The sequence below is a fragment of the Macaca nemestrina genome, chromosome 20, assembly GCF_043159975.1.
Source record: "Macaca nemestrina isolate mMacNem1 chromosome 20, mMacNem.hap1, whole genome shotgun sequence".
Classification (NCBI taxonomy): Eukaryota; Metazoa; Chordata; class Mammalia; order Primates; family Cercopithecidae; genus Macaca; species Macaca nemestrina.
The window spans coordinates 66,973,373-66,997,822 of record NC_092144.1 but is presented as its reverse complement, the minus strand read 5'-3'; the positions used below and the strand labels follow the sequence as shown (position 1 = coordinate 66,997,822).

Here is a 24,450-nt window from a genome sequence, read left to right as displayed (position 1 = left end):
CGAGGCTGCTGATTGGCTAGCACAGAAGCCCCGCCTCTGCAGAGAAGCCCTGACAAGGAGGCGTCGAGCGGCACCTCGGTGCAGAAGCCTGGGAGCTGCGGGTGGAGAGGTTTGGGAGGCGCGAGAGATGTCCACCCTGGGCTGGTGGCGCCGCCGGGCGCCAGGCGCCATGTGGGTGCGCTAGGCGGCTGTTCGCGCCCGAGGCTGCGCTGCACTGAGGTGAGGTGAGTGCGCCCTCGGCCGCCCGGTGCACCTCCTGTCCGCCGGACCTTGGTGTAACGACGGTGCTGTGCCGGAGTGGCCGTCTTGCCGCAAGCCCAAGACCCCCGCGGCAAGCCAGCGACCCTTGTGGCAGGGCGGTCCGGCGGACCTGGTACATGGCCGCCCACTGCCCAGTCCGGGAGTGGGCACAGTGGCGGCCGGGCTGTGGATGGTTGGTGCGTTTTTGGGGCAGGGGTGGGCGCAGCCTGGGCTGCTGCGTTGGTGCCGCCATCTTGCGGGCCGGGGTCTAAGGGGCTGCTGCGGGTCCTCCGCGCCTTCCTGACTGGCCGGGGTCCACCGCAGCAACCCGGGGGCATTAGGGCAGACAGCCAGGGGCTCTGTCACGGCGAGTCCAGCAAGGTGGACACCAGTGCCATCCCTGTTGCCGCGGTGGAGTGCGGCTCTCGGGAGCCCTGGGCTGCCTGGACTGGGTCTGGGGGCTGCAAGAATGCCCCTTCCTGCGGGCTCTCATCGGCCTCACGGCGCTGGCGTGCCCGGCTACCCTCTGGGGGCGGGGCCTGTTTGCCGCAGTGGTGGTGGGAGGGGCGAAGGCCGCCAAGGTGGCGGGGCTGAGGGCTGTCCTGCCTGTGAGGGGTTTTCTTTCCCCGCCCTCTCGGGCGCTATCTTAAAGGAGGGCGGCTGAAGCTTGCGGCGCAAGCGCTGCCCTGGTTGGTTGGCGGCAGATGGGGCGGGGCAAGGCTAAAGTGACTGTGGGTGGCGTTGGATGTAATTGTCTGCTCAAGCCCCACCCACTGGGTGACATCTTTTCTGAGGGTGGCTGAGATTTGCCGCGCAGGCGCTGTTCTGGTTGGTTGGCGGCAGATGGGGCGAGGCAAAGCTGAAATGACTGGGTTGCATTGGCTGTAATGGTCTGTTGCAGCCCCACCCACTGGGTGCCATCTTTTATAAGGGTGGTTGAGGTTTGCCGAGCAGGCGCTGTTCCTGTTGATTGGCAGCAAATGGGGCGGGGCAAGGCTGAAGTGACTGGGTAGCATTAGATGTAATCATCCGCTCAGGCCCCGCCCAGTTGGACGCCATGTTTGATGAGGGCTGCTGAGGTTTGCTGCGCAGGCGATTCCCTGGTTGGTTGGTGGCACATGGGGCGGGGCAAGGTTGAAGTGACTGGGTAGCATTGGATGTGACGATCTGTTCACGCCCCACCCGCTTGGACGCCATGTTTGATGGGGGCTGCGGGCCCCACTCTCTCGGACGCCATGTTTGATGGGGGCTGTTGAGGTTTGCTGCGCAGGCGCTGCGCTGGTTGGTTGGTAGGAGATGGGGTGGGGCAAGGCTGAAGTGACTGGATAACATTGGATGTGACGATCTCAGGTCCCGCCCACCTAGGTGCCATGTTTGATGGGGGCTGTTGAGGTTTGCCGCGCAGGCGCCGCCCTGGTTGGTTGGTGGCACATGGGGCGGGGCAAGGCTGAAGTGACTGGGTAGCATTGGATGTGAAGATCTCAGGCCCCGCCCACCTAGATGCCATGTTTGATGGGGGCTGATGAGGTTTGCTGTGCAGGCGCCGCCCTGGTTGGTTGGTAGCAGATGGGGCGGGGCAAGGCTGAAGTGACTGGGTAGCATTGGATGTGACGATCTCAGGCCCCTCCCACCTAGATGCCATGTTTGATGGGGGCTGCTGAGGTTTATTGCGCAGGTGCCGCCCTGGTTGGTTAGTGACACATGGGGCGGGACAAGGCTGAAGTGCTGGGTAGCATTGGATGTGAAGATCTGCTCAGGCCCCGCCCACCTAGGTGCCATGTTTGATGGGGGCTGCTTGGGTTTACTGCGCAGGTGCTCTGATTGGTTGGTGGCAGATGGGGCGGGGCAAGGCTGAAGTGACAGGGTGGCATTGGACCTAGTGGTTTGTTCAAGCCCCACCCACCTGGGCGCCATCTTTAATGGAAGCGCCTGAGATTTGTTGCACAGGCACTGTCCTGGTTGGTTGGGCGAGGCAAGGCCCGCCCGCCTGGGCACCATCTTTGATGGGGGCAGCTGAGGTTTGCTGTGCAGGTGTTGCCCAGATTGGTTGGCGGCAGATGTGGCCGGGCAAGGCTGAAGTGGCTGCGGGTGGCATGGGCATGATGGTCTCAAGCCCCGCCCACCCGGGCGCCATTGTTGATGGGGGTGGCTGCGGTTTGCCGCCTAGGTGTGGGGTTGTCCACAGGGAGGGGCGGGGCCGCGGCTGCTGTGCTGCCTTCTCTGCGGTGGTGGAAAGCTGTGGAGTGCCACGCCCGTTGGGTTGTGTGTGCTGGTCGCCGAGCTGTTCTGCCAGTGGGACTGGCTGGGTCCCCGCATCTGGGGGAGCCAGGAGACCTGCCTAGAGAGTTTGCCGTAGCGGCCGCGGAGCCATTTGTCCTCAAGGACACGGCGACGGTTGTCAGCGTGCTGGCTGTGTTTTTGGCTAACGGTGGCAGAGGCTCACCCCTTCCCCTGTTGTTGTCTGACCAAGACTTTGTTCACTTCAGGATGTGTGTGGCTCCATTTTGTGTCTGGGGGCGGCTTGGCGGGGGAGCTGCGTGGCGGGTTGCGCAGGCGCCCTGCTGGCAGGGCTAGGGGCGGGGGCCCAGGACCGTTCTTCGGGACTGATAGGGCTGAGAGCACCCCTACCTCCACTGCCCCCCGCCGCTTCCACGGTACTGTCTGTGCTAGCCGCAGGGGGGCGCCCGAGGTTGATTGCGCAGGCGCCATCTTGAGTGACACCTGGGTCGGCCCGAGGGCGGGCATGAGGGAGGGCTGTCTCAGTGACTGGGAGCTGCCGAGCCTGGTCCACTCTGGCGCAGTGTTTGGCTACAGTGGGGCACGTGAGGGCAGTTACACAGGCACTGGTTTGAATGACTGCTGGGTTGGCTGTAGGGCCCGGTGCAGAGGAGTGACCCGGGGGCTGCATGGCCCCGCCCACCCTGTGGCATCATCGTGGCTGGCCATTAGGTGGCAGCCAAGGTGTACTGTGCAGGTACCATCCTGAATGACAGGCTGGCTGCAGGTGCGGGCCTGAGGGAGGAGCTGCTTTGTCTTGAGTGATTGAGGGGGGGCCATAGCATGTGTGTCTTGTCTGATGGAGCAGCCTTCATTCAGTGTGACGGGTGCACTGCAGAGGCGCCATTTTTGAATGACAACTGTGTTGGCTGTAGGAGTGGGCGTGAGCCCCGCCCACCCTAGTACCGTGTGTGTGGGACGTTGGCGGGGGCAGCAGAAGCGTACTGCGCAGGCGCCATCTTGAGTGACAGCAGGGCTGTTGGAGGGGGCTGAGGGGATTTCAAGGTAGGCGGGGCCGTAGAGCCTAGTTCATTCATTCTGTGCCATCTTTGCCGGCTCGGGGTAGGGCCTGCGCGGGAGCCTTCCTGAGTGACCGCGGGCTGCACTGGCGTGCCAGCTGAGCCCTGCCCCGCCAGCTGAGCCCTGCCCCTACCGTCTTGGGCAGCGCGCCTTCATGGCTGGTGGCGCCGTAGTTCCTCCAGGGGGCGCCAAAGTCAGGCCTCGGGAAGCCGGCGAGTTCAGCTGCGCAGCCTTGGGACAGTGAGGTCCAAGGCCAAACTCAGAAGTTTTAAAAGATTTGGGGAAGGGTGGGATTTTAAGTGAGAAAATGGAGGAGGTGCACTGTGGGTTAAGATTTGGGGTCTAGGTGATTTGGAGACTCTGGTGGTGAAGGATTTTCTCTCAAAATCCTACAAGTGGAGCTGGAAAAATTCAGGGCTGCAGGTGGTCCTGAAGGGAGGGGCAGTGCCTTGGAACTAGGAGGCTGCCCTGGGCAGGTGGGGGTGTGTTTGAAGGGGCTGCCCCAAAGGTAGGGTGGGTCCTTGGGAGAAACTGTTCATGAGCAGAGCCGCTAGAGGGCTGCACAGCTTCCAAAGCTTAGTTTGGGTGGGGACCTCCCAGCCCTAGCTCTCCTACAGAGTCCTAGAGCTCACTTACCTAGCCCTGGCTCCACCCAAGGAGATCTTAAGTTAGCCCTTTTGTTTTATTTGAGGTAGGGAAAGTGACACATATGACGCCTTCCTAGCCTGTCATCATTTCTTTTCTTTTTTTTTTTTTTTTCAGACAAAGTCTCGCCCTGTCACCCAGGCAAGTAGTGCGGTAGCGCGATCTCGGCTTGCTGCAGCCTCTGCCTCCCGGGTTCAAGTGATTCTCCCACCTCAACCTCTCTTGAGTAGCTGGGAATACAGACGCGCACCACCCTGCCCAGCTAATTTTAAATTTTTAGTAGAGCAGGGGTTTCACCATGTTGGCCAGGATGGTCTCGAACTCCTGACCTCAGGTGATCTGCCCGCCTTGGCCTCCCAAAGTGCTGATTACAGGCGTGAGTCACTGCACCCATCCTTTGAATAGTTTTTAATAAGCTCTTTAACCTCACCAAAATATGCTCACCTGACTCTTGGAATATAAACCAGCCCCGTAATCATGAAGGTCCTTCCCCCAGCGACCTCTAATTGATTGAACACATACTCTGAGGTGCAGTGGGACTTGAACTATGTCCTACTAGTCCACTGAGAGCATGTTGATAAACCCTAAAATATTTCACATGATTAAGAGTATCATTACGTAATAATAATGATAGGATAGCAGTCCTAACATAGGGATGGCCAGCGCCATAAATGGGGTTCTTGAATTGATTCCTTAATCTAGAGCCGCAGGGAAGGTTGTAAGACACCCCAGAAACTGACTTGAATGCTTTTGATGTACCCTTGTTGGAGAAAGTCTATGAGTACATCCCAGGGTGTGACATGGCCTAAGGGGGCTATACCCATGGCCATTCATCCTGGATGGGATGCTATTTATGGTCTCGTTTGACCTGTGCCATCATAGAAGATAAATGTGGAACTGTTGTGCTGTTGTTCCCCCCTGAGGAACCCAGCAACTGCAAAATAAACATGGTGAATCACATTTTCTTTTCCTCTACAGCTTTGCCTTCTTGATCTTCCATCCTTCTTGGAGACAACTGGCGAGAGGAAGAGGGACTAGGTCCAAACGCTAGGTGACTGGGTCCAGGTGAGTTGAATTTCCTCCTCACAGTGCCACATCCATCTTTGAAGTGACCACCGCACTTCCTTACTCTGACACTTTCCTACTGCACACGTGTTCCACATAGCCACCCCAGCACCATTTGTGCCCTCTGAGAATACCCAGACTCTTCTGGTGGATTTTGTATTCCCTAGAAATTCTCCTTGGCCTCACACCATCCATTTCAATATTCTCCCTCTTTTTCTCATACTCAGCTACTGCTTCAGGCCTACTCTTTTTCTCTTACCTGGTGATTAAAGAAGCATGAGAGATTCATCCACTCGTCTGTGAATATTGACCAAGTGTGTACTTTGTGCCAGGTACTGGGACATAGCCCCCATGGGGGAAAGGAAGTGTTTTCACAGAGTTTTTAGTCTATTTGGGAATTAAAGCTGTGGAAAACATAATTGTTTGATTTATACTTTTGCAAGAGAACATCTGCTAGCAACAGCCGACTTAATCTTGGAGAGGCCACATAGGGGCCTCCCGGAGATGGTCAAGAACATTAAAGCTGAGCCCTGAAGGAGTGTGAATGGTGTGTGTCATGGGGAGAGTAGCCTCAGCAGAGGGGACAGGGATGTTCTTGAGAGATGCAGAGAGAGAGGAACTGAAAATCCAGGATTCCTAGAGCAAGGGAGTCATTAAGTGGCATCTGACTGAGGTAGGAAGAAGGTAAGTTGCGGCTTCATTGTGAAAAGACTTGTAATCGTGGTAAGTAACTGGGCTTGACCTAAAGTGCATCAGGAAGCCCTTTTAACCATGGGAGTATCATAATCAGATTTGTGGTTTTAAAAAGATCATCTGGTTACAGGGTGCAGAAGGGGAGGGTGGACGCAGTGGGTGTGAGGAGGCCACCTTGGGCCTGGGTGAGAGATGGTGGCTTGGCTTGTGGTCATATCACAGGGAGGAGCGAAGTGGGTAGATTATTTGAGAGGTGATAGGAGGGAGACTCCACAAGACTCACTTTCTCTGTTCATGGCCTGCGGACTGATTCAGAGCAGACACAGTGAGTCACATGGTACAGGGAAGCAAGCACATAGCCAGGGGTTGTCTATTTATTTGTTAGCAAGCATTGATGCTGGGCCTGATCCAGGACAGGATCATGCCAGGCTTGGAGTCTCTAGAAGTGAGAGGCATAATCCCTGGCCTCAGTGTCTACTGAGTGGAAACTACTCCCATCACAAGAAGAGTAAGGATGTGTTTACCAAAATAGGTGGCTAAGGTGGTGGTGGAATACTGCTTGGGGAGAAGCTAACATGACCAGGTGGGCCCTTGGGATGGGTTGGTGTATTCCTGGCCTCAGTGAATGCTCAAGATATCCATTATGGTGCTTAACCCTGTGGAGACTTGGAAACCTACTTTGCCTGAGAGCTCATGTTGGTAGATCCACATTTAACTAAGCTCGAGAGACTTAAACCCGTACTAACATGGCTTGTAACAGGAGGTTCTTTTTCCCACAATTCTGGTTTATTAATTTATGGTAGGAGATCAACAGTAGCAGGGACCCAGGTACTCAGCAGTGTGTATGATCAGCAGATTCTCTCCCTGTGGGCAGACCTACATGGGAAACACAGCCATAGTGAGAAGGTTGCTTGGTGAGTGTGGAATCAGAACCAAGAGGATGTGGGTGAGCTTTCATAGCACTGGTTTGTAACACAGCCTGGTGCAGCCATGTAGTCACAGTGAAACCCTTGCTTAGGGTTACCAAGACACCACAAGCCCCTTATCTAACATCCTTGCCCTCCCCAAACTCCATTCGAGTTAGGTCTGATGAGAGTTGTTCACTATCCTGTGGATGGTTGGATGGACCATGCTTTGTGGCCTACTTTTTAGTACTCCCTCCCCTTAAAAAAAATAAGATCAGCCAATTATTGTTATTAGAATATAGTCAAATAATTTCATACTGTTCTGGAAGACATTTTGTCTCTTTAAAGTAGCTTTATTTGTCTCGAACCATTTTGTGCTGGTCGTAAGACTGAACTCTTAGATATTATTTCCTCTTTTTCTAAACTTTTGGGGAAATCTCTCAAGGATGGACAACGACAAGGAGATTTTGCTGCAGTGTGGTAAGTGCTAAGCTTAATGTGGTAGAAGTAAGCCCAGGATGTTGAGATTATCTGAGAGAAGCCAGCCAACAGACCAGAGGGTGGAGGTTGTGGCCTTTGAGATGGAGTTGGTGGTCATTTACTCCTTGCTCCCATATAAAATTGTTCCCTCTAAAGCCCCTGTGTCCCACATGTACCTTATTCATAGGTGATGGGACCAGACTGGATACCTTAGAGCAGTGGTTCTCAAAGAACAGCTCCTGGAGTGGTGGTAGGAATGCTTCTTTCCTGGGGAACCACAGACCTCCTGAGTCATCCCACCTGGAAACGTAGCTTCGTGTTTCATAAGCACCCTAGGCAACTCTTCTGCACGTCTGAGTTTGAGAACCACTGCCCTAGAAGGAATCAGGCTGTAGCATGCACTTTCATACTGAGAATTTGGATGAAAAGACACTTGCGTGTCAGGCATTTAAACTGGGAGGTGAGGTAGGCCTGGGCTGGGATAGCATCTTACTCCATGTGCATGCTGAAGTAGAGAATGTCGGTCTGCAGAGAGAGGCAGGAGAATGGAGCAAACAAGAAGAGAGAGGCGACCACACACCACGCTGTCCCTGAGAGACGAAGAGAGTAACCTCCTCGGTTCCTGACTTTAAAGTTCTCAATTCCAGCCCCCTTTTAATGAGGTAGGTAGAACGAGTTAGGGGGCTGAATCAAGGTGTACTATGGTGAGGGACCAAAGTAAGTAAATGGAAATGAGACTGAAGGAGACTTGGTGGATTTTCTCCTGCGTCAGATGGGATGTGGGAGCCTGAGGCCAAACTGGAGTCACAGGATTTCTTCTCACACATGGTCCCAGATGCTTTCTAGTGCATGATGTGTTCTTTAATTAAGCTCTTCCCTGCTCAGTTGAACACTGACCCATCATTTCTCTGATTAAAGCCATAGATCTTCCCCGACTTAATGGCAAGGATGCCTGATGAGTTTCATCTTTATTATGTATTATATTAATTGTGAGATCCATGCTTTTAATTTCTACTCATTTTAATGGAATAGAAGTAAAGTGTCATAAAATATCCAAAGAATGGCATCAGTACCACCATCCAGACTTCAATTGGCAGTGCTGTCTTACAGCAGGCAGCGCCAAGCTTATTCTGTATACAGAGAGGTTTCATGTGTAGATATCTAAAGAACAGATCCTTTGGAGATCAAAGAATGCGAGATTCCCAGAAGCACTCTTCCTGCCTGGCTGTGTAGAGGGATCCTCTATCAGTGGCCCCATCACTTGGCGCCTCTCCTCCCTCCCCTTGAAGTTGGTGACCTTTCTTTGTCCCCTGGCCCAGAGTCAGCTAGCCCTTGTGTGCTGCTAACTGCAGTTGGCTACTACTTAACACTGAGTCCTGCTCTGAAGAGAGAGCAGAGGGAGATGTGGAAGCTTTAGTAATGAGGGGTGTGTGGGAGCCCACCTTCAAGTCAGGAAGGAGATGGATTTGCCCTGTGGCCAGAGTTCAGTCTTGAGCCATATGATGGCTAGACAGCTGTCAGTGAAGTGAGGATTTGGGTGTGGAGCCTAATGCCTACTAGCCCCTCCATGGTACAGTCACTGGAGAGGGGAGGTACAGATGGTGACCACAGGGTACCCTCGGTGGGAGTGCTTAAGGGTCAGAGGGAGATTGTATTATGGGGACCCCAGCAGGGAAAGGGGAGGGCCTGATGTGCTGCAACAAGCTGGGCAGGAAGGAAAACAAACCCCCTAGGAAACAGTCATTGAATTTACTTCATTTTTATATTTAGTTTTTTTCCTGATTGGGAAGTTAAAATAACATTTTAAATAGAGCTGGAAAAAGAAACAGAGACTTGTTATTGTTAATCATTTATTCCGATAGATTTCCCCTATTTTATAAATAGTCAGTACAAGTGTATGTGAGTTTTCTTCCAGTTTAGTTTGTATGTAGTTTAGTTTGTATGTACTACCATATGTTTAACTCTTTTTTACATACATGAGATCATGCCATTTATCAAACATTTCACACTCAAGGTCTCCATCTATAGCTTTGCTTTCTGAAAATTGCATTATATTCCATTGTGTGGACACTATCATTCTCTGTGTACACATAAGTGGGAATGTTTGCAGTAAGAACAACATATGTATAGATTTTAAGATTTATTAATAGCAACAAACTTAATCAGAAGGTGTGGCTTGCAGTTTCTATGGTGAATGTTTTGCAATTCACCATATTTGCAATTCAGGTTTGTCAAAACCTGAATGTAGTGCTGTGTTTTATTTTTATAATCAGAAAATAAAGCTGTAACATTTCTTGACAACACGACTTAATGGTTATGTAACATTTTGCTAAATACTTTGTTTTCATTCCTTGTTTAATGAAAACTCAGGAGGGATGCTGGTTTTTTGGGTGCAGTAACTTACTTAGAACAAAGTATGTTTGTCATTGGCCCTAGTGGCCTTAGCTTTCCAGAAATGTGTAGTTGAAATACCTAATTTCTTAGGGGATGCTCTGTGCCAGCAGTGGTTATATTGGCCTTTCCTAACGTCAAAGGCCAACTCTAATTCTAGAAATGCATGCTTGAGTAACCAAACACTGAAGTGTCAGCGGTCCTGTCATGGCCTTTTTGTTAAAGTTACCCTTTGCCATGTAGTTGTAAGAAAGTTCCTAGTTTGTATTTAAATAAGGAGTCATTTTCCAGTCCTTTATTATACATTAAGTCCCCATGTGTCTATAGACTTTCACACAGTTGAATTCTGGACTCTGTTATGTCCCAGTGGTATATTTGTCCTTGTGCTTATATCCTTGTGGGAAAAAACACTTTATTTTCATGTGTTGGAGTCATTTTACAGACAAACCACCTCCCACTCCATATAGGCCTTATGCACGGTTGTCTTGATATTCGTGTACATGTATTCTTCCAGAAGAACTGGATTATCGGTTTGTCAAAACTCCCCACCTCAAAATAAAAAGGAACTTTTAAAATGTGATACACATGTCTTCATGTATTTATTTCAGACTTATTGCCCTTCTGTAATTTTTTTTTTTTTTTTTGGTGATGTGGTCTAGTTCTGTCACCCAGGCTGGAATGCAGGGGCATGATCTTAGCCCACTGCACCCTCCTGCTCCCAGGGCTCCCCCTGCATCAACCTCTCGAGTAGTTTGGATTACAGGCGCATGCCACCACCCCTGGCTAATTTTTGTGTTCCTCTGTAAACTTTTGAAATTTTGTTTGAAGTTGCAGATAACTTTGTTAAACTGATTTATGGAGATTTATTTATTTGTTTTGCTATTAATGGGAATTATTTCTCTTGCTGTATTTACTCATAAGGTTTTGTAGTTCAAAATAATGCTGTCCCCATATTTATACTTTTTTCTTCAGTTGCACTAGCTAGGACTTCCAGAGTCATGTTAAATTGTAGTTGTGATGTAGCTGTCCCTTCCTTGTCCCCACTTCCAGAGGAACACCTTTAGGGTTTAATAACATGCTTGTTTGCATTTCTTTGAGATAAGTATTATGCTTAGATGGTCTCCTGCGTTTACTCTGCTAAGAACTTATGAGGAAAGGCTGTTGAAGTTTGCAAATTTTTTTAACTTGAAATACTGCTCATGGGCTCCCCTTCCCCTTTCATCCTTTGTATAACAGTTTACCCTTATGGGACATCCTCCTTGTATTCCTGGAATAGCCTTTCAAGATCATGGGCTATTATTTGGACTTTGTTAGATTGGGTTTATCAAATGTTTTTGCATCTATGTGCAAATGTTTATTGAACACCTATAAAAATACAGAGATGAAAAAGGTAGCAGAGTCCTTGCCCATGGGGCCTTGCAGTGGGGTATAAATACAGGTGCTCTGTTGTTCTGTTGGATTCATACATTTTCAAGCACAGCTCTGATTAATAGGCTACATTTTTACTGATGGCCCGTTTAGGCCATCCTCGGGCAGACTAACTCCTCAGCCTTAATGTTTCATTTGATAGCATCAGACAAGCCTTTAGACCTTTCTTCCTCTCAGCACCTGCAAACACATATCTTCTGTTTTCTTCAGTGGTAGGCGTGGCTGTTGCCATGGAGAAGCTGGCCTGGGGAAGTGGGGGCCGAGTGGGTAGAGCAGTTATGCTTTTGATGGCCAGACTCGCTGTCACAGAAGGTCACCTGGGATCTGATCTTCCCCAGGCAGGGTAAGGTAAGTATGTGGCCCTGGCAGGTGCAAATTCAGCATCTGGCCCCATTGCTAGTTGCCCTTTGGGCGGCAAGTAGAGGATGGGGTGAATCCAAAGCTAAGGGTTGGGTCACGCGGCCAGGAAGGCAGCTAACCTAATTGCATATGGCCCACCTTGTGTCAGGTGGCCCTGCAGGAGAAGGCTGACCAGCACTTCCTCTTCCTGCCTTTGGCTCTGGGTTGCTCTAATGTGACTTGTGTTAGGACTGTGGTTACATAGCAGTAACACAACAGAACACGTTTGTTTCCCTGTCAGTCGTGCTCGTCCCTTCCCACCATTCCATGTATAAAATGTGTTACCTGCCATTATTTTGTGCTCGAGGTTTTACCTTTTACAAACCAGAAATTAGCTGTACATACAAAGGTTAAAACATAGTGTGCAGCTGACTTTGTTTGTTGTTGTTGTTGTTGTTGTTGTTTTTTGAGATGGAGTCTAGCTCTGTTGTGCAGGCTGGAGCGCAATGGTGCAATTTTGGCTCACTGCAACCTCCACCTCCTGGGTCCAAGTGATTCTCCTGCCTCAGCCTCCCGAGTAGCTGGGATTACTGCCACCACGCCCAGCTAATTTTTGTATTTTTAGTAGAGACGGGGTTTCACCATGTTGGCCAGGCTGTTCTCGAACTCCTGACCTCAGGTGATCCACCCGCCTCAGCCTCCCAAAGTGCTGGGATTACAGGCGTGAGCCACCGCACCCAGCTGCAGCTGACGTTTTAGCTTTTTTTTTTTTTCTTATTAACATTTTATCTACTTGGCTATATTTGTTCTTAAATGGAGAATTGCTGGTTCAAAAGAAGTAGGTGGTTTTTTTAGTAGCTTTAAACAGTGGCCAAAATGGGGTCCAGAAATGTGGTTCATGCCTGCACCAGCCAGCTTCTCTACACCCTCACTAGCAAAAATTTTCATCTTTTAAACATGTGCCCATTCGACAGGTCAAGAAAATGTTTATTGTAATATTTTACATTTCTTTGATTTCTGATGTTAAGTAAGCGGCCTTTATTATCACTAATTTTATGAACTCTGTGTATTAGTGTTGTTTATTTTCATATTGGGCTATTTTCCCTAATGCCAAAAACCTTTTACATTTCAAATATTAACTGTCATCTATGTTATAAAATACTTTCCCCCTCACTTTTTGCTTTGTTTTTACTTTGGTTTTTATAGTGCAGAAAAGTTGGGCCCATCTTTATTTTCCTGTGTCCCACGTGGTGGCCTTTCAGTGGTCTCTGCCACTGGAATTATGCTTGAGCATTTACCTGACTGTTCCTGTTCTCTGCTGTTGTAAACAGTGCTTCTGTGAACACACTTTTGAACCGTATGTCTTTGTGCACATGGGCAGATGGGTCTGTGAGTTAGATTTCAGAAGTGGAATTGCCAAGATAGGGGATGGCATTGTATTTATGTACTGACAGTTGATGGGTATAATTGAGGGGTATATTCAGATTGCAACTGCAATATCATAAGTATTTATTGGATCTAAGAGGTTTCAAAGTTGATTCTTTGGGGTTTTCTAAATTGACTTTCTCATGTCCCCTGCAAATGGCCAGGTTAGGGTATGACCATGGATTCAAGCTGCGGATGGATGGTGAAGGGGAGGGGAGGGGAGAAGAGCCTGGGCTCGGCACCAGTGTAAAGATGTTACGGCTGCCTGCACCCACTCCGTGGGTAGCACAACCTCTAAAGGCCTCTACTAATAGTTTTGTTTATTGTTTTAACTTTGAATTTATTTTTTTGACTAGGTAATACATGCTCATGGTAAAATAAAAATAAAAACAAAAAACAAAGGGAGAATATACAGTGAAAAAGTAAGTTGCCCTCCCTTTCCTGGCCCCTAGTTCCCTTACCCAGAGGCAACTGCTATTAGTCATCATTAATAGTCTCTTATATATCCTTCTAGAAACCGTCTGTGTAAGCACATCTGTTTTTAGTTTCTTGGAATGCTATATACATTTTATATATCCTTCTAGAAACCATCTGTGTAAGTACATCTGTTTTTAGTTTCTTAGAATGCTATATACATCTTATATATCCTTCTAGAAACCGTCTGTGTAAGCACATCTGTTTTTAGTTTCCTGGAATGCTATATACAGCACTGTGTCCGGTTTTGCACTTAACTATGTTAGAGATCATCTCATATTCATTTATTTAAGGTTGCCTTGTTTTAAAGGGTTTTACAGTAATTCATTGTATGAACATAACATATCTTGTCTATTAACAACACTTCAGTGAATATATTCTTGCACATAGGCCATTACATATCTCTGAGGTAAATGCGTAGAAGTAGAATTTATAGGAGAGGGAGGATATGTGCACTTCTAATTTTGTTAAAATCTGCATTGCCACAAGCAGTATATGAGTGCCTATGTCTTCCCGCGCATACAAACATATGTTGCCCAGCTTTATGATTGATTGTTTTGTTTCCAAAGCCCTTTCTTTACTCCCAAATGAATTTCTGCTGCCATGGTGGGAAGTTGCTCAGGTCTGATTTTTTTTTTTTTTTTTAGGTTTTTCTGTTAAAAAAATAACTTCAATTTTTCAATGGCTCTGTTAACCGAGGGCCAAGTTCTATTGGCCTGGTCTGAAAATCTTGAGCATGTTAAATGAAGATTGTGTATGTTTACTCTAATCCTGAATTTCTTGAGGAAAAGCAATGTGTTTTTTTGTTGTTGTTGTTGTTGTTTTGGCACAGAAGTTGGCATCCACCTTGTGACAAGATTCATGTGGGCATTCAAGTGGTCACATAATTAATTGTAGGAAGTCCTCCATCTCTTTTCTGTGCTCTGGAATGGTTTTTATAGCATGGTAAATATTTTATTCACAGAAAGTTTATTTGGGAAGTTGCTCTTTACATTATTTCAGCTTTTTAGATTTCTTCCCTAGTGGTCATATTTTTCTCTGCTTCTTGAGTCAGATTCAGCTATTTGTATTTTCTTCAAAAAAAAAAAATGTTGATTTCCTGTTGAACTCTATAAGTCTACCATTCTGATATATAGCTTTTACCTAGAATACTTTATGCTTCAATTCATGTCTTTTGGGGAGAGAAATTCACATAATATAGAAGCATATATACGTATATAGATCTTACGTAAGGGAATGTTAGTTTTATCTCTTTGTGCCTCAGATGTGTTTTTCTTGTCTTATTGTAATTGGGTAGAACTCCATAGAATAATGTTCAAAAATAGCAGCATTAAGACTTTTATTTCTGCTTTCGTGAGTTTAGTTCGTGGTTTCTTAGTGATATCTTTGCCTTGCGTTTTTGACTTGTTCTGGTTTCATAAAGACAGTTTGAAAGCGTTTTATTTCTCCTGTCTGGCATGGTTGGTATAGCATGGGAATGACCTTTCCCTGAAGGTATAGAAGGCATCACCCCAGTGCTATTTGAGTCCCCAGTCATCTGGGGAGTTAATTCTCTGACACTCCTTCTATATGTCTTTCATATTCTTAGTCTATGTATTTCTTCCTTTAAAACGTCTGCAGGTACCTGTGTTTTGACTCTCTTCCTGTGGATAACTGCTTGGTCTGAAGTTCCAGAAAGGATCCTGTTCCCAGACAGGTGATTACATATCATCTGAGGCTGTTTTGTTGCCTGAGGATGAGGGCTAGTATCATCTCAGGTACCAGAGTGTTCTCCTGAGCCTGTCTGCCACGTAGCAGAGTTGGGCCGTGTGTCCTTGCCTGTCTCCCTCACAGGCACAGACCTCTGCTCTTGGCCTTTCCTGGGTTAGAGAGACCATGTCTGAAATGTCACACCAATCATCTGGAGCCTGGACTCTCTGGCCTGCTGCCTTCCCTTGCTTTGGGATTCTTCTGCCCAGCAGAGCATTATCTATGTTGTGCTGTCTGTGGTGTCTCAGTCCTATGGAGAAGGGCAGCAAGGGAATATAGTCCAGTCGCTAAGGTCTTCAGGATCAAGGCATTTGCACTGGATGGTGCCCAAGCTCCATGGGATAACTTACAAGAGAGAGCGCGGGAAGGCAGTTTGCATAGTGAGGGAAGTGGGAGCCCATCACTGAGACGAGTAAACATGAGTTTACCTCAGTTACCACATTAATTTCCAAGTGATAATGTCTAATTGAGACTCTGAATAATGGAAACACCTTCAGTTTTCCTTTAGACTTTTTTAAATTAAAAAATTTAAACTTGCTTTCCTTTTAAAACAAAGGGAGAAAATTTTTGTTGCATATGTTTTTTTTTTCTTCTCTGGAAGTAAAGCCAGTAGGTAGTTTATGCTCCCAGACCTCGATTTCTTTCCCATATTGCCCTACTTAGTTGCACCAGTTGTGCTGACAAGTCATAAAAATACGTAATAAAACGTAAATGATAGCAAAAATGCTTTAAGGGAAACGTATAGCTTTACTTGGTTACGTAAAAAAGAGGAGAGATTGAAAATCTTTACGTTTATATCCAATCTCAAAAGTTTAAAAAATGGAAGGAGGCAGATAATAAAATAAAGACAAGGAAATAAATGAACTAGGTAAAGAAACAGTAAGAAAGGAATGTCAAAACAGAAAGCCGATTCTTTTAGACAGATGAGATCTTTGATGAGATTGATGAAGGGCAAAAGAACATGCAGTAGCATCAAGAGGCTCAGTGGTCACTTGTCACTGTCTGAGCGAATAATGTCATGTTACTTAGAGTTGAGTACTTTTAATATTTTTGAGTGGTCTTCCATTTTTTACATGTTGTATACTGTGTTTTAATGATTGTGTTAAGGGAAGAAATGTTAGGGGAGGATTTGCCCCAGCTCCTACTTCCCTTTTCATTTTTGCTAATAAATGTGCTGACATCTGATTGTAGTACTGGCTAGGGCCTTGAACACTTCTCTTGTGCCTTGCATTGGGCAGTTAAGTCTTTTTAGGTATCTTAGTTTATTTCAGCTTCACAATTCTGAAGGGGATGGAGGTGCTGTTATTCTCATTTCTCAGATTACAGAGACAGACTCTAGGGCATTAGACAAGTTGCCCACAGTCACCTAACAAGTTAGTAGCAGACCTAACTCCTCAAGAGTAGGTCTATGTGAAGCCCAGGGGTCGTGCTTTTAAGTGCTGTGCTGAGGCCAACTTTGTGCAGTTGTTTGTCTATTTCCTGGCGACTCCCATATCCCAAAGCATTGTTGATGCCCCTGGTAGGGTGGCCTTCACTGCTGCCTGGTCCTCAACTTCTGGGACATGTGTATATCTCCTTACGATCTACAGGTCCCTGAGCACTGACGGTCAGGGGCTGCCGCGTCTTTCCCGTTGACTCATGTTTGGTTCCTCCAGTGAAAATTTTACTTAGAGAAACGCTGCCTCCAAAGCACTTGTCTGCCACCACACCTAAGAAGTCCTGGGCCCCAAATCTGTATGAGCTAGACAGTGACTTGACTAAGGAGCCGGATGTCGTCATAGGAGAAGGTCCAACTGACTCTCAGTTTTTTCATCAGAGGTTTCGGAACATAATCTACGTGGAATTTGTTGGGCCTCGGAAGACCCTGGTCAAACTCCGAAACCTCTGCCTTGATTGGTTGCAGCCGGAGACTCGCACTAAGGAGACCATCGAGCCCTTGGTCCTTGAGCAGTGCCTGACCATCATCCCTGAAAAGCTCAAGCCTTGGGTGCGAGCAAAAAAGCCAGAGAACTGTGAGAAACTCATCACTCTGCTGGAGAATTACAAGGAGATGTACCAACCGGAAGGTAAGAGTCTCCATGGGGTGATGGTGGTCAGTGCAGGCCTCAGGCGCGCCCTGCGGCTCTCAGCCTCCACACTTCCAACATGGTCTGGGCTGGATTGTTCTCCGTCCTGGGCAGCGGTGGGGGTGTCCCGTGTACTGTGGAATTGAACCGCATCATGATTTTCTGGGTGTGACCACCACAATTGTCCCCGCACATGCCCAGGTATCCCCTGGCAGCCAAAACTGCCCTGGCGCAGAACCACCATCCTGAGTCGGGAGAGGGAAAGGAGACACCTCTGTGGAAGGGAGAAAACGTCTTACGGCTCCTGCCCTTTTGGTGTGGCATGCTAGGAGATTGCCTTCTGGCTTTTTGTGTCTGGGGGTGAGGTCGGGGTGCTCACAGCCCACAGTTTTTAGTATGTCAGGAGTGGTTGGAAGCCACTAAAGGGTTTTGAGCTCAACAATGTTAGGATCAGGTCACTCCAACCGTGTGTGTGTGTGACAGGGAGATGCAGCTCAGGGATTGGGGGGAACTACTGTGAGAATATGGGCCAGAGATAGTAACCAGGTCGATAGTAACCAGGTGATGGGTGTCCTCTCAGACGACAACAGCAGTGACATGACCAGTGACGACGACATGGCCCGGGACAGAGGAGAGTCCTCACCACCTCACTCAGTCCGTTCTTTCAGTGGTGAGTACTCATCCCCTGGGTCAGCTGTGGGCAGGCGCTGCCAGATGCTTCCAGGTGGAGACACGGTGGGTCGGGGCCTCCATGAAGATGCCCCGCCATCCCCAGGTGGTCAGCTTCACTCAGAGATCTGAGGAGAGGGTAAAGTAATTGATGGCATAATGAGATATTTTTATATCTAAACAGACACCTTAAATACTTAGTTTCATTTTATTCAACGATAAAATATTTAAAGCTATTTGGAATTTGCAACAGGCTGCTTCCAGCTGTACCCCAGCCTCCCCAGGAAGGTTCATTAAAGATGCTTCAGTGAGCTTTTATAGGGAGCACTGCTTTCAGGGAGGGTGTGTGTGTTGTTTTCTTGGGTTTTGTGTTTTTTTGTGGTAGAATGACATGCACTTTAAGATTGGCTGCCAGACAGTAGACGGTCTGCAATCCATTCTCCTGAATGTGGACTCAGCCCCTTAGGAAGTGGGAAGCCAGCAAAGAGTTTGAAGTGGGGGTTAGCTACTGGACTGAGCTTTGGAACTTGCTTGGAAGCAAGCCCCACTTGCGCAAAGCCTGCAGAAACCATGTTGTGGGTATATGATAAAGAAGGGGCCAGATGAGCCTGGGAATCTGGAGCTCTCTGTTTTGGATACATTCCTTGTGGGAAGAGGGTAGCATCTCTTTCCAGAGGGGTGTTTGTGCACATGCAGGGAAAACAGGTGTGTCGAAGTGCTTTGTTAACCACTGGAATGTCTCACCCGCTCAGGTGACCGGGACTGGGACCGGAGGGGCAGAAGCAGAGACATGGAGCCACGAGACCGCTGGTCCTACACCAGGAACCCAAGAAGCAGTGAGTCTTAACCACTTTCTTTCTCAGTAGGAGATATAGAGCATGTGCTGTGCATAGGTTGAAGGGGAAAGTGCCAGGGCCTCAAAAGTTTCTGCTGCTCCATTTGGAGTATATTCTGCTTCCCCAAAAGTTTAGTCTGAGCCTCCTATTTGTGAAGTTCCACTCAGTGACACCAGCACAGGTTTCACCACATAGACCTGTTGCCATCTGAACTATTTGCTCAGTGTTCTTAAGCTGGTGCATTTTTTAAAAAAAGCTAGAAGTTTCTATATGAAAGATTATGCTACTCTAAAAATTGAAAACTAGGCCAGGCGCAGTGGCTCACGCCTGTAATCCCAGCACTTTGGGAGGCTGAGGCAGGCAGATCACGAGGTCAGGAGATCAAGACCATCCTGGCTAACATGGTGAAACGCCGTCTCTACAAAAAATACAAAAAAATTAGCTGGGCGCAGTGGCGGGCCCCTGTAGTCCCAGCTACCCAGGAGGCTGAGGCAGGAGAATGGCGTGAACCCAGGAGGTGGAGTTTGCAGTGAGCCGAGATCACACCACTGCACTCCAGCCTGAGCAATAGAGCGAGACTCCGTCTCCAAAAAAAAAAAAAAAAAAAAATTGAAAACTAGTATAAAGTGCCATAGGCAGAAAGCAGAATGAAAAACACATTTTAACAATGTTGTTAACTAGGAATGTCTGCAATGACTTCTTGCAGTGTTAGGAAAGTGCAGTGCCACATCTGAGCACCAGGCCTGAGATTTGAAAGGGAATCAATCATCACACCAATGTGGTGTTGGTGTCCATACTGCTGGAAATCATTTCCTCTTCTTCCTGGACTTGAAGAGCACTGCTCTGGGCAGCAGGGCACCCCTAAAATTGATCAGGAGAAGGATATCAGGAGTGAGTGACATTTAGTGATGGTTCACAACACATTAGGCATTGTTCAGAGACATGACCCTGTGGGACGGTCTCTTGATGCCATCTCCCTGTCACACATTGCAGCTGGGGAGACCCAGAGGTTGTGCCCGAAGGATGAGGCTAGTGGACACTGCACTGGACCCACACAGCTTGGGCACAATCTGAACCACCTGCGAGACTGGGAGCAGAAGGATGAGGCAGGGTCCCTGGCCCTGCTCTGGGTCTGGGTTTTTGTAGGGCCACTGGTTTTATGGGACTCCTCAGAGGCTGCCACAGAGTACAGAGAAGAGAAAGGCACTTGCTGTTATACACTCACACCCCAGCCGGCTTCACAGTTGAGTAGGACAAACCTGGGACCTGCAGGATGGACTGGGCCCTGCTTCTTGTTGATGCCTTTTCTCTTCCCAGGGATGCCTCAGCGGGATCTTTCCCTTCCTGTGATGGCGAAAACAAGCTTTGAAATGGAAAGAGATGATGACAGGGACTCCAGGGCTTACGAGTCCCGATCTCAGGTATGCTCAGGTTTCCTCTCTTTCTAGAAAGGCCATCTTCATTTCGTGGCAGAGATGCCTTTCTTTCCTCGGATGGTGTGTTTATTTATCTGCCCCTAGAGTCCCACCTGGGGTGACAGCCCCAGCCCTCCAGGAAGAGCCCAGGCCCATCCCATAGGTGACAAGTAGCCCAGGCTGCTGCTGGCTGTCGGTGTCGTTCATGTGGTCAGAGGAGCTACTGCCCCTCAGCATGTGTGTCACTTGGTAGGTTGGTCACATTGCCGTTCCCTACAGGGCCGGGGAAGCAGAGTGACTCTGGAGATGTTTCTGGTCCTCAAGAGGGAGCCAGGAAAGCTGTGGGTCTGCAGAGTAGACTGGCCAGGGAGAGCAAAGGCTCTGGAGCTGACAAGAGCTGGGTTCAAAGCCTGGCTCTGCCACTTGCTAGCTGGCCTTGGGCCATTTACTCAACTAAGCTGAATTTCCGTTTCCTCATCTGTAAAATGAGTATGGTGATTGCTCCCAGAGCTGCTGTGAAAAGTCACTCATACACATACATAAAGTACCTGGCACATGGTAGGCATACCATTAAATGTTATGGCAGTTGTGGTTGAAGAGGCAGCATGTGCCAGGGAGATTCATGAAGGGAAAAAAAAGGTGGGACTTGAGCTTGTTTTTTAGGAAGGAGGAAAGGGGTCACTTAGACATGGTGGAGTGTGGAGGAAGACCCCAGCACTGACTGGACTCAAAGAAGGGAGGAGCCATTGGGCTGAACCTTGCTTTCCTTTATGTATCAGTGCCTGCCCCATGTCAGATAGCAGGCCTAGGCCCTGGGGGGCACAGCAGTGAGCAACACAGAGAGGGGCCCTGCCCTGAGAAGCTTTTGACAGTTGCACAAATAAATATTGACATAAATGTTGTATATAACTGCTAATCGTTCTCAGTGCCCTCAAGGAAAAATAGAGAGTTAACAAGAAATTGTAACAAGGGCCTTGATTTGGATTGAAGGGAAATGTCTTGGAGGCATTAACAGTTGCCGTCTAGAGCAAGGAGCAGACTGGGTCAGGTGTTGTGGGAGGGGACCCCAGGCATTAGGGAGAGCTCAGCTAAAGTTGTGGGATAGGAACTAAACAAAGGGCCAAGTGACTGGGATACAGGAAGAAGGCTGCAGGCATGTGTGGGCCTGGCCATTGGTATCCTGGTAGTTGGGCTTTGTCTTGTTTTGCTTTTTAAATGCCCTTCCTTGACAATCTGTGAAGAATTGGCATCCAAGCCCCATGTCTGCATAATCAAAAGTCTGGAAGCTACTGATTCCTACTGATGCAGTATAGTAGTAACCCCAGCAGCAAATGACAAATTACGTTTTGGAGGTGTACAAAACAGAAAATTCTCTCATCTTTTAGCATCATGTGTAAATCTCTTAATTGTTCACATGTATGGATCATGTTGTGAAAATTACATTGTGCCATACTAGCATTGTTTTCAGAACAGCATCTCTTCCGTTGAACTTGATTGCAGTTTGTATACATTAAGATGTCATTGTTGATTACAAACACAAAGTGAACAACCAATGTAGGGCTGCCTACTTGCCTAGATTTTAATTTCAAACCAAAGTGTGCTTTTTCTTTCATGTGAGAAAAGAATTTTATCTGTGAAGCTCTACTTTGTTTCCTTGCCCTACTTAGTTTTTGTCGTTGTTTTTGCTTTTTTGTGGCAGGACACAGGCAGTGCATAAATAAGGCTTCCCTCTTAAACCCAGATGCCCGTACCTCTTTGTTTTCTTGATATATACCTTATTCAGCAAACCCTCTTTTTTGCTACATTTTTCATGTTGCTCCATGCCTTTTCCCAGCAATAGAACTATGGTGGATTTAATATCAAAACATATGTATTTCCTTTACATAATTTTTCTTAATATTTAAGCAACACATCACATTGCCGAAAATCCTCACCCACAGTATTGCAAAGCAGATAAATGCACTTCTCCCCATTTTACAGGTGAAGAACCTGAAAGAAAGGTTCAAAAAGATTTCTGTTCCCAAGGTTGCACAGCTCATAATTGGTGCGATCCTCCTTTGACCCAGATCTCTGTCCAGCTCCAAAGCCTGTGGGCTTCCCATAGCACCGTCTCCCTCCTCAAGTCTCTCTCCAGCCTCAGTGCCATTCTTCCTGGAACCATGACTCCCTGAAACCAGTAGTGTTCTAGTCGGCCCTCTGGCAATAAGCAAAGGTCCTTTAGGATCCTGGTAGAAGGTTCTCCTGAGTAATTCGAGGAATTTTTAAATTCCTTTTTAGGTAAATGTCCATTAAAACAGAAAAGGCAATTATAAAAATGCCCTCAGGGCTTACAGTTATTCCTGGGTTATTTGGAAATTCTGCAAACTGGAAACTCCCTCAGTATAGCCGTGCTATGCCATGGAGAAACCAGGAGGGAGGTTTAAGTCACATCCTGACCAGATGTCTGCCTGAATGTGTGTGTCTTCTTTCTGTTCCCTGAGTACTCCATGCCTGTTTGATATTTAGTCTGTTTAAGTTTTCCCACCAATCCCTTTCTCTATGTATCATAACCTTACCCACTACTTAAGGCCCCACCTGCCCTCCACAAACCTTTGCACACTGTTCAGGCCCATCCTGAACTGTCCCTCTACAAAACCCGTTTAGCACTTATTATCTGTACCCCAATTTATTGTTTATTGTTCTCTAATTGTTTCATGAGTCTTTTCTCTCCAACCAAATTATAAGCTGCATGAGGGCAAGGAATATGTGTCATGCGTCTTTGGGATCTGCCTCAGAGTGTAGCACCAAGGTAGGTACGACGTAGGCCCCTAGTAACACTTGACTTGGATCACTCAGAACCCCAATACCGTGAGCACTTACTATATAACTTCATATATGTAGCTCCCATGTCGCCAACATTATTCTGTCTTTGGATATCGGTGGGGACAGACTCCATTGAGAGGTCTGTGTTTGCTGTTTTAGGATGCTGAATCATACCAAAATGTGGTAGACCTCACTGAGGACAGGAAACCTCACAACACAATCCAGGACAACATGGAAAACTACAGGAAGCTGCTCTCCCTGGGTAAGCAGCTGCTTCTCAGTCACTCCCAGTCCAGTCATTGGAGCATTTTGTCATCTTGCTCCTTTTTAAGCTGGATGTTAGAGTCCGACACATTAATATATTTGGACTTCAAGGGTAGTAAGAAATCTATGAAAGATTTCAAATGAGGGAGTAAATGATGAAATGTGTATTTTTAAGAAATGCCTCTGGCTTTGGGTAAAGATATATTGTACAGGGTGGGGACAAGCAGGGAGATGCTTCTTGCCACAAGAGTTGATACCTTTTTCCAGAGCGGTAGCACTGGAGGTTTTTAAGTAGACATTCAGGATGGAATCCTGAGTTCCCATGTGGACTTTCCTGGAAGACATCTAGCCTAAGTTGGTAGTGGGCAGTTGGCTGTCCTGCAGGTCTATAAGGCCATGGGGCCTCGAGGGAGCGGGTGGAGGAAGAGCAGTCGTGAGGTAAGAGGAAGAAGGCCAGTGAAAAAGAGGACTTAAAAAGTGGTTACAAGGGCCGGGCACGGTGGCTCAAGCCTGTAATCCCAGCACTTTGGGAGGCTGAGACGGGCGGATCACGAGGTCAGGAGATTGAGACCATCCTGGCTAACATGGTGAAACCCCGTCTCTACTAAAAAATACAAAATACTAGCCGGGCGAGGTGGCGGGCGCCTGTGGTCCCAGCTACTTGGGAGGCTGAGGCAGGAGAATGGCGTAAACCTGGGAGGTGGAGCTTGCAGTGAGCTGAGATCTGGCCACTGCACCCCAGCCTGGGTGACAGAGCGAGACTCCGTCTCAAAAAAAAAAAAAAAAAAAAGTGGTTACAAGAAGGTGAAGACTAAAAGACAATGCACTGATTTCAGGGACATGTGAGGTCTTTGTGCACATTTCTGAGTGGAGTCAGAAGAATTACTTGCAGATTACAATGGATTAGGGAATAGATAGTAGGGAAATGAGACAGCAAATGTCTTCTGACATCCAAGGAATCAGATGTGGGCCACCTCATATTTAGAGGCTCAGTGAAAGATGAAGATCAATTTATGGGGATGAGTCTTGGTCCTCAACTTGAATTTGAGGCACCATATTGTCCTTGTGACCAGGAGTGCAGCTTGCTGAAGACGATGGCCACTCCCACATGACGCAGGGCCACTCATCAAGATCCAAGAGAAGTGCCTACCCAAGCACCAGTCGAGGTAAGCAGGAGTCACATCCCACAGAGGAGCCACACAGCCAGTAAGATGCTATCAAGGAACCTTCTACACTTTGCATTCGTAAACATCACAGAAGGGTGCAC

General features: G+C 47.7%; 1 protein-coding gene across 10 annotated transcripts in view; it reads left to right on the top strand.

Moving 5' to 3' along the window:
* LOC105488112 (paternally expressed 3) overlaps window positions 1-24,450 on the top strand; it is a 48,149-nt gene that overhangs the window by 16,147 nt on the left and 7,552 nt on the right. The window contains exons 1-9 of one of the 10 annotated variants that reach the window (XM_011751887.2): window positions 90-224; window positions 5,161-5,247; window positions 15,003-15,078; window positions 17,035-17,197; window positions 17,778-17,867; window positions 18,619-18,702; window positions 20,020-20,123; window positions 23,079-23,181; window positions 24,257-24,349. In XM_011751887.2, coding sequence (XP_011750189.2) covers window positions 17,182-17,197; window positions 17,778-17,867; window positions 18,619-18,702; window positions 20,020-20,123; window positions 23,079-23,181; window positions 24,257-24,349 — 490 coding nt within the window. In that variant the 5' untranslated portion in view covers window positions 90-224; window positions 5,161-5,247; window positions 15,003-15,078; window positions 17,035-17,181. Of the gene's footprint in view, window positions 1-89; window positions 225-5,160; window positions 5,248-7,850; window positions 7,988-15,002; window positions 15,079-16,947; window positions 17,198-17,777; window positions 17,868-18,618; window positions 18,703-20,019; window positions 20,124-23,078; window positions 23,182-24,256; window positions 24,350-24,450 lie in introns of those variants that run through there. The other 9 variants (XM_011751884.2, XM_071088076.1, XM_071088077.1 and 6 more) reach the window with 9 other exon arrangements.